General features: G+C 29.6%; 1 protein-coding gene across 2 annotated transcripts in view; it reads left to right on the top strand.

Moving 5' to 3' along the window:
* The window catches only part of LOC106680437 (probable multidrug resistance-associated protein lethal(2)03659), a 155,032-nt gene extending 147,753 nt beyond the window's left edge, over positions 1-7,279 (top strand). For both annotated transcript variants that reach the window (XM_014420155.3, XM_014420164.3), the window contains exons 23-29: positions 1,303-1,473; positions 1,627-1,754; positions 3,247-3,492; positions 5,217-5,389; positions 5,588-5,717; positions 6,567-6,677; positions 7,194-7,279. In XM_014420155.3, coding sequence (XP_014275641.1) covers positions 1,303-1,473; positions 1,627-1,754; positions 3,247-3,492; positions 5,217-5,389; positions 5,588-5,717; positions 6,567-6,677; positions 7,194-7,244 — 1,010 coding nt within the window. In that variant the 3' untranslated portion in view covers positions 7,245-7,279. The remainder of the gene's footprint in view (positions 1-1,302; positions 1,474-1,626; positions 1,755-3,246; positions 3,493-5,216; positions 5,390-5,587; positions 5,718-6,566; positions 6,678-7,193) is intronic.
* Positions 7,280-10,422: the final 3,143 nt, after the last annotated feature.

Raw genomic sequence — 10,422 nt, forward strand, 5'->3', positions numbered from 1 at the left:
CTCTGTGCATTCATGAGCAATTAAGTGTTTTTATTACTAGTTAGGTTTTATCCTCATTGAAATAGTCTAACAGGGCTTAAATGCCGAATTTTCATCAAATATTCCTTCAGGGTATCTTTAATTTTGTTTATTTGGAAAAAAACACATTATGATTAATAGCATTAATAAAAATTGTATAAATACATAATATTATTAATTTTTATGAATAACTAAAGGAGAAAAAAAATAGATACATTCGATTTGAACGAGAAAAGCCAAAACAGCCTAATCTTTCCCAATTGCATGACGCTTCATTATCTTTTGTTAAACTGTTGTATTTTTCAAATGTAAAGTTTATATTTGTTATTACCACCCCGAGAAACCCTAAAATACAAGTTCTTTTGAAAATCACAACTATGGTGTTAAGTTCAACACAAGTCCACTAATCTTGGGGACTATTTGTTGGTTAGTAAATGAAAGTTGGGGTCTACATGTAGGTTAGTAAGTGAAAGTTGTGTGATGCATGCATTGCACCGCATGCATCACACAAGGTTTTTTGTCTTGACACAAAATATTTTTCATATTCTAAAATCAAGATTTCATCATTACTCTGAGATTTTGAGAGTTTCTATTAATGAAATCTTTAAAAATTAAAATTTTCATTTATGTTTAAAGTTAGTGAAGATACAACAGTCATGAGCTACAAAAAATCATTTGGCAACTCTAGGTATTATTGTTTAATTATTACATTAAGTTCTATTCAACTGCTAAAGATGGGAAGAGTAATTCACGTTGTAAGAAAATTTATCGAAAAAGCTGAGTTGCCATTCAATTATTGTTTTTGAAGTGAATTAATTATTTTTTTTTTTTTTTTTTATAAAAATATGCTATCAACAGTACTCCATGTTGTATGTTGATCTAAATATGACTTGGTAGTCAACTGAGTTTCATTGATAACATACTATTGCCTGAGCTCTTAAGAAAATGTTTTATTTGAAATATTTTAAAAATGAAAATTGGGAAAAATGTTACCTCGTTAATATTTCTTATTGAATTGAAGGTACTTAAATAGTTTTCGTATCTCATGATTTTTTTCACCTCTCAGTAGCTGTTATTTATTTAATACTCATAGAATTGGTTATAACATTTAACATAAATTTCTTGTTTTGAAATTGGACAATACAAAAAATTTTGAAGATACATACTTGTTTATTATTTTTATTTAAATCTCCATGTCTCCCATAAAAATATTATCTATTCAGCTTAAGTTAAATAAGGAATACTAATTCCATTATAATAGTGACTTTATATTATACCTTACAGAAAATTTTGGAGGAAATGTTGGTCTAGCGATATCACAAGCTATTGGTCTCACTGGGATGTTCCAATGGGGTATGAGACAATCAGCGGAATTAGAAAACCAAATGACATCAGTGGAAAGAGTTCTTGAGTACTCAGATATAGAAATGGAACCTCCGTTGGAGTCACCACCTGGTAAAAATTTATTATTACCTTATTACTATCATTAAAAAATTTATGTCTATGTTAATGATAGATAGGTTACTATTATGTATTATGTTCTCTGATTTGAACTGGTTCAAGTTTTAAATGTTGAATTTTTATTATATGTATTATATATATTTATAGATAAGAAGCCAAGGGCTACATGGCCTGAAAAAGGAAGAATAGAATTTTCCGACGTCCATCTTCGTTACAGTGCAGCTGAACCGTGGGTTTTGAAGAACTTGAACTTTGTTATATTGCCACAACAGAAGGTAAAGTTACATTTTGATAATTTTGTGATCATCTCCATTCTTTTTTTAGCATTTAGCTTTGATGTTATATAACAGAAAATCTTGACAAATTGGAATTTTTAATGAATTATATATTCATATTTATTTTTTATCTCCAAGGAACACTCATATCACCGCTCCGTGCTGTTTATTCTATCTTTCTTCTGCATTCAGTACTTTGTAGCTCCATTTATTCACCTAATAATATTAACACTATCCCTATTTTTTTTTGGAAATTTTCAGTTTGAGTCTCCTATACATTCCAGGAACACCATCTGGAGTAGAAAAGTAGATACTTCTCTAATTTATATCCCCCCTTTCTACAGAATGGCAGTATATGTTTACTCCTTCCAAATAAATTCCAGAGTCATATTAAGTCTTACCTTGCTGTCATACCAACTTATAACAGACCTTTAATCAGCTTATTTAAAATAAGCTAGGTTTTATCTTTAGTAAAATTGATTACCTGGGCTTAAATGTCTAATCTTTAATTATGTTTATTCGGAAAAATTAACCTTTGTAAATAGTAATAAACTATGGATAAACATAAAATATGAAAGAATTTGATGATTAACTGAAGGAAAAAATAAATATTTTCATCTTTCTATGGTAGTTGTGATAATAGTCAAGTTTTAATTTTCGTTAACTATTAATCAAATATATTGTAGGGGCAAGTTTTTTCATTGCGAATAATTAAAAAATAAGTGTTTTGAAATGGGCTGGGATTAATTTCATCTAAAAGTATAGTACTAAATGAGAGTGTTACGATGCACCCACCAGATTTTTGAAAATATATTTAGTTTAATTTTTTCTAAAAAAAAAAAAACACTTACTTTTGAATTTATTTTAAATTATTTAAGGTGTTATTTTTCCTCAATCAAACTTTTTTTCATTCATTCATAGTTTACTGCTAATAACTTAGCATATAGACTCAAATGTCCCAAATATGTTCTCATATATTTATTAGTCTCTTCTTGGAGGCCTTTCTTTTTTTGGTTTTCACTAAAGCTATTATCAATGAATCCTTCACAAACAAAAACAATGCTCATTATATATTTCGTACTGCCAATGACTACAATAATCTCTAAATATTCTCTTATAGTTATCTAATAAAATAATTTTTGTGATCTGATTCTTTAATTATATGAGTATTTTTTGTATATAGTGAGTTGTTTATAATCCAACTTAAATAGTCAGTCGGGATGTAAAGGAATAAGTAGAGTGGGTTATTGATTTGATATTTTGATCTTATACTTCATTAGTTGAATCTTAAAACATTAGTAATATATATAGCTTTTACAATTTGAATTTTTGCTTTTATATAATTACATGAATTAATTGTTTTGTTTTACTCTTCAATAATATAACTTTTTTTTACTCTTAACTAACAATTCTTATATAATTAATCTCTTAAAATTATATCTCATTTGTATTTTAAGTTTCATTATTGTATTTTGTCTGTTTCTTTGAAAAGGTTGGAATTGTTGGAAGAACAGGAGCTGGAAAATCTTCACTGATTTCTGCTCTCTTCCGTCTTGCCGAAGTTGATGGAGAAATTACAGTAGATGATATTGAAACTTCAACTCTTGGATTGCATGAGCTTAGATCTAAAATTTCAATCATACCGCAAGAACCTGTTCTTTTCTCTGGAAGATTAAGAAAGAACCTTGACCCATTTGATGAATATTCTGATGATGTCCTTTGGAATGCTCTGGACGAGGTATTAGTTACTTCTGTTTTATTTAAAAATTGTAGGTAAAGAGTGGTTGTTAGTGGTCACCGGCAAACATTGTTCGGTTTGAAGTGGAACTTTCAAAACAATCAAATATAGCGATACTTTACCCTTCATTGGGTTGGGTTTATGCATGCACCATAACTATCATACTACTTTTTTATCAGACTGATAGGTTGAGTACAAAATTTATATGGCAGTGGGGGCGAAGGGAATTAAAGCTGATGCTGGTGCTATAAATCAGCTTTATCTTATGGAATGGTGGCCCCACAGTAATTTTTTTATTTTGATTTAATCAATATATATTCCGTATATTGCCAAAATTAATGATGACTTTGTAAACACAAAAACAGACAGAAGTTCATCCAGCAATGTGTAAAATATATAATCTTTTCATAAATTTATTTAATGCTTTATGATAATTAATTTTTTATTCATTTTCTTTATATATATGTTGAATATAAAGTAAGAGAAACTATTGTGATCATGTAAAATTTTTAATTCAAGTTTACATCAAATTTATATTCATTGTTCTCTTCTTGGGAAACTGTTCTATAAAAGTTTATATAGCAGCAGAAGAATACAAATTTTTTGTTCATAATTTTTGCCTCCCCTGGTCTTAAGATTTTTTCAAAAATCATAACTACGGTGATGCATTCAACATAAGCCCCCTAATATACACAAAACTTGGGAACGTGAGTAGAGTTGTAATTGAAAGTTGTGAGACGTGCGCACTGCACCAGATTTTTTAAACTTATTGAAAGCTTTTTAGACCGTTTTTTGGAGTCCCACTCATCTCGATCTGTCTCTAACAAAAGAAATATTGTTTTTCTAGTCAACATATATAAGAAAGCATCCAATAATTAAATCATTGCATTTTCTAAGGAGATCGCATGGCTTTGCACTAAGCAACCATAAATTAATCGGCTGAAATTTTATTGTGATGTATTAACAGTTTCTTCTATTTTCAAGATAAAGGGAAGATTAAATTTAGATATTCCTATTGAAATTAAAAATTTTAAAGTTTAAGCTTCAACTTATACGTAATCTTACCGCACAGCGATGTCAACATGTTTTTGGACATGCTTGCTGAGATGTTTTTATGGACAATGTCCACATCTAGAAAATGGCAAACAATGTTTGTCGAGTGGGGAAACACCTGTAGAAGCCTCCACGGTGTTTCCTCTAAAGGTAGTTATTGAGGTGTAGATAGTTGACCGTAGATTAATGCTTGAAGAAGTTTGTTGGGGGGTGCGGTCAGCAAAGAACAACATAAATAAACAAAACCATATTTATTTTTTTTATGCCGACGTTTCGACCTGAGTTTCAGGTCTTCATCAGGGGTTGTGGCGTAGAGGAGGGAAGATAATCTTCTGGGAAGCCAGTACTAATCTTCCCTCCTCTACGCCACAACCCCTGATGAAGACCTGAAACTCAGGTCGAAACGTCGGCTTAAAAAAAAAAAAATAAATATGGTTTTGTTTATTTATGTTGTTCTTTGCTGACCGCACCCCCCCGACAAACTTCTTCAAGTAAAGATAGTTACTTATGCTCAAACATGATTTGCTTGCTTAATTAAGTTCTCATCCAGATGGCAGCCTAAAATAAAATTTAAAAATAGTTTTGCTCTCATTAGTTTGTTTTATTCATGAACTGCAACCCCTCCTCCCGATCAACTTCTTTAATTTTTTATTGCTTATTTTCCTTTTTAGGTTGAATTAAGAGAAGTAGTAAAGGAGCTGCCTGGTGGCCTTCATACCCAAATATCAGAAGGAGGTTCAAATATGAGCGTCGGCCAGAGGCAGTTAATATGCCTTGCTCGTGCCATCATTAGGAACAACAGGATTTTGGTTTTAGATGAAGCTACTGCTAATGTAGATCCTCAGTAAGTTTTTCGTTTCAGATTTTTAAAATAACATTTATTTTAATTTTTTCTCAAATTATGGTAATTTATTTTGTAATCTCCAATTTTCTTAATAAAAATTTCTTTATTTATGAAGAAAAAAGGTTTATATTTATTTTTATGTACAATACTGATTTTATTATTATTGTAACTACTATAAATTATACTTGTATCTTGTAGGACTGATTCATTGATTCAACAAACAATAAGGTCAAAGTTTGCTAATTGTACTGTATTAACAATAGCTCACAGATTGAATACAGTAATGGATTCAGACAAAATACTGGTTATGGATGCTGGAACCATGGTGGTATGTATTAATTTACTGATCCTACTGGGAAATTGTTCATTTTATTACTATAAGATTTTTTTTTTTTAAGAAAACTAAAAACATTCTATCATTTTTCTTACAATCCTATGGAACAGGCTACTGTTTTATAAATATTACCGAAAATGTTTGAGAAGAAAAAAAAAATCATGCTTGGTCTGTCAGGGCTTTAGGCGAAAGAAGGACTAAGTCCAAAGATATCTACTGAGAAAATTTGTGTATTGAAAAATAAATGTGGTGTATTTTAACACTGTAGTCTTGGTTCATGCGTAACACCTCTGAGAACAACAGCCTTCAAGATAAGCCTTGATCAGGTCGCTCTTCAGAGGTGAATAGTGTTGAGTTACTCAAGTTTGTTAGTCAGAATCCCTTTGGAACCAGTCAAATATTATCGTCCAAAACAGGGGCTACAAATTCTATAGTAATTTGCCGTTTAAAAAACTTACTGTCCTAAATGTATAACCTAAGACAAGGCTCCTCATTATTCATGCTTAGTAGCAGTGAAATTCTCTGACAAAGCCCTGATGCCCTTCCTGTCCTCATGTTCTATCTGATTGTGTTTTTTTTCTTTTAATATGAAAAGAGGATATCAAATCAGGATGTGAAGTGTTTTTAACCTCAAAAACTAAGATCTGTTATCACCACTTCATTCAACTTATGCCTTTAAGATTGATTATATATTTTAATGTATAGAATTTGTACTTAAATTGAAATAAAATTTCTTTTTTTGGGAAATACATTAGCAATGACCTAACAAAATTTTTTTGGAATGATTTATTATAAATAATGTTTCTTATTGTCAATTAAAATTGTATCATTTCTATTTTATAGGAATTTGGCCATCCTCACATTCTTCTAGAGAACAAATATGGTTTCTTACACAAGATGGTCCAGCAGACTGGAAAAGCCACAGAAGAAACCCTAACCAAAATTGCTAGTGAGGTAAGTTATTTTTATATTTAACTATTGCTAAGTTGTGAAATATTTTCTTATTTATTGGTTAGATTTTCAATATTTTTTTCACATGCAGTTCATACCAAAACACTTCATATCAGTTTACACATTAGGTCAATACTATTTTTTAAGCTATTTAAGAGATGATGGACCTTAGTCATATAGCATTAAATACATAGTTTAATATTAAATTAAATCAATACAGTTTTATATTAACTTAAATTAATATAGTTGTATATTTTATACAACCTTATTAAGTTGCTAATATGCATATCATTGCTGTCAAACCAATATCTGCTATATGGACTTTTTGCACATATTGATTATTATGACTAGTTTACTAACCAAATGTTCATATAAAAAGATTGCTATGTGACTTCAAGCATTATGCGGTGAACTGTACTAAAAATAAAAAACTATATACATCAGTAAACTGTCTATTAGATGTAATCTTGTGATATAATGTCGTTTCATAAATCATTTGACACAATATTTCTTTTTCAGAATTATCAATCAAGAAAACCTGAGGAATCAGAGGAAAGCAGTGTCATCTAGGCCAGGGGCATTATCTGATTAACTTGGAAACTTATCTTCTATTTTACAAAAACATTCTGGATCATGTGTTACAGTAATACTTTTTGGTGCTGTACCATTATTGGGAAGAGTTGCATTATCGATAGATGCCATCTATTCAACTGATGTTTTAAATAAATATATATTTTAAATGCTATCAATTAACATTATTCATATAAAAAAAAGTGATGAAAAATGTATAATGCATTAATTTTGAATCTGTCCACCAGGAACCATACTTGTATTGTATATTTTAAAATGTGTGATAGTATTTTGATTTAGTTTGTAAATTTATTATTTTCCCTCTTAGTATGCTTAGCTGTTAAGAGACTGAGAGTAATGTCCTAACATTTGGTATAGTTCTATTTTATGAAGCTAATGAAAAATGTACAATGTTAATGTATATTGTAAAATTGTTGAAGTTTTAATGTTATTTTGCATATTGTGATGTGCCTTTGTAAACGAATCTTGATTTTTAATGAGCTGAATTAAAAAAAAAAAGTATATAAGCATATATATTTTTATTCTTTTCCCATCAAAAGAATTTTTATTTTTTTCAGTTACATATTGATGTATTTTATGTACCTGTAACTTGCGGATACTTACATATTTAATGTTAATCACTAATTTATGAAAAAAGTTCCTGAGATTGTTACTTATAAATAGTTATAAACTATTTTAACTGTAATTTCTAATTACAAGCCTACTTAAAATGTCAGTACTTAAAAATGGCTATTGTTTCAAAAGAAATGCAATTGTTAATATTAGAGTATTTGATTCTGATTGTGATGTCTAGAACCTGCTTAGATTTAAGTGGCGAACAATAGTAGCAAATTCTGGGGCCATTTTTATAGTATGGCAATCTATGTTTTTATTTTACTTTAGGAAAAATATAGTTAATTACCTGAATGTCATAGAACAGAAGCTAAAGTTGTATGTGAATCTGTTGTCAATTATGTATTTTAATTTATATAAGTTGTAATTATTGTTTGTGATGTTATTGTTTTCTTATCCCATTAACAGTATCGAAAAAATAGTAGTTAACAAAAATTGATTGTATTTTGTAAATTAATTTGCCAAAGTGCCTAATTATAAATATATACATATATATGTATGTGAGTTACAGATATACAATGTTTTTGTATTCAAAGGGGGCATATTGCCTGAATGGATGAAACATGAGTATTAAACTTTCTGTTTTAGAATAAGTTGTCTTTTATCATCCTCATGAAGTACTACCTCAATAATTTATTGATTTATTTACTACCTCAAATTATTATTTTATAGAATATGTCAGGATATAAATTAAATGAATGAAATGAAAGATAAAGAAAGAGACTCTATGCTAAAGCGTTATAAGCTGGAGCCGCAATATTCAATAACACCAAAAACTCAATATCGCAATACTAGGAGAGTGTTTATTTTGAAAATGAGTTTCAAACGATGAATTGCATCAATTATGTTTATGTTTTTTTTTTTAAGTTAAAACACTGCTCTAGTATTAACATGTCTCATATAAGGCTTTTGGAAGTATGATTCTATTGGTTATCATAGCAATAACATAAACTCCTCCTTTATTATGCTAATATCTAGGTATGCTACTCATCCTGTTGAATCGATTCAATGTTTTTCAAAGATCAGGAACTTTAGCTGTAAATTAACAATGCTCAAGTATTAAAAAAAAGTATATATAAGAAAATGGTCAGGGTTGCGGTCAAAAAAAGAACAAATAGTTATAAACTATTTGTTCTTTTTTTGACTGCAACCCTGACCATCTTATATATACAATATAAAATAAACTTGAATAAACAATGATAATTTAAAGATCGTTAATAAACAATCGTCATCATTGTTAATTGTGGGTATGGGACTGTTCAGCCTTTCGCTTTGAACAGCCCTGCAAAATGGGACGAAACGTCGGACATTAAAATAGTTATCAACTATTTGTTCTTTTTTTGACTGCAACCCTGACCATCTTATATATACAATATAAAATAAACTTGAATAAACAATGATAATTAACAAGATCGTTTATAAACAATCGTCATCATTGTTAATTGTAGGTATTCAGCCTTTTGCTTTGAACAGCCCTGATGAAGCCCTGCAAAATGGGACAAAACATCGGAAATTAAAATAGTTATAACCTATTTGTTCTTTTTGTGACCACAACCCTGACCTGTTCATCTTATGTCTATTTGATCTAGTGTACTGTTCATCTTATGTCTAGCCGACCTAGTGTACTGTCCATCTTATGTCTATCTTATCTAGTGTACTGTCCATCTTATGTCTATCTTATCTAGTGTACTGTCCATCTTATGTCTATCTTATCTAGTGTACTGTCCATCTTATGTCTAGCCGATCTAGTGTACTGTTCATCTTATGTCTAGCCGACAGTATTATAATGACTTCATAATACAACAGGTGAGTGCTTACAGATATATTGGATCCCAATATTAGATTCTACAGATTACCAACCTACTCTAACCAGCATAGGAAGTAGAGTTTTTATTCCATTGGACTGCCATGAAATTAAGTCAATCCACCCAGGCCAGAATTAAAGATTCAAGGTTGCAAAGGTGATGCCTTAACACAGGCAAGGTTTTATTTCCAAGTCCTGTTTCTGTCTTTTTCTGCTATCCATAATGTCTCAATTAACATCAGTAAACTTTTAATTATGTACTCTCCCTATTATTACTGCCCTGGCCATCTTTAATAAAAGTAGTAAGCATAACTTGAAATTGGCAAAATGCAGATTTCCGTCTTCTATCCCTGCTTTCCCCTTTTAATATCTTTCAATGATAGGACCTGATAAATTTTGGTGATTAACACTTTATTTGAACAAGAAGAAAATATTTGATAAACAGGTTTGTGGGCAACTTTCCATAAGTTTTAAAACCACTTACCATTGAATGCAACCAGAAATAAAGATTAGGTTAGATATACCAATCATAGACATTTTAACAAAATATTTTAAGCAGTATAGTAATACAAACTAACAGTAGTTAGTTTAATCACATTTTCTTTTCAGATGATAGTATTAGAATGGCAAACCTCTCTAAAAGCTAATTTACTTTAAATTTTATCAAAACTAAACAATTATTATTTTTCAAACCGAATCATCCTGTAATATGTTTTTGCTTCAGGAGGAGTAACTCATCTA

This window comes from Halyomorpha halys, unplaced genomic scaffold, assembly GCF_000696795.3.
Source record: "Halyomorpha halys isolate HHAL.00 unplaced genomic scaffold, Hhal_1.1 Scaffold18.1, whole genome shotgun sequence".
NCBI lineage: Eukaryota > Metazoa > Arthropoda > Insecta > Hemiptera > Pentatomidae > Halyomorpha > Halyomorpha halys.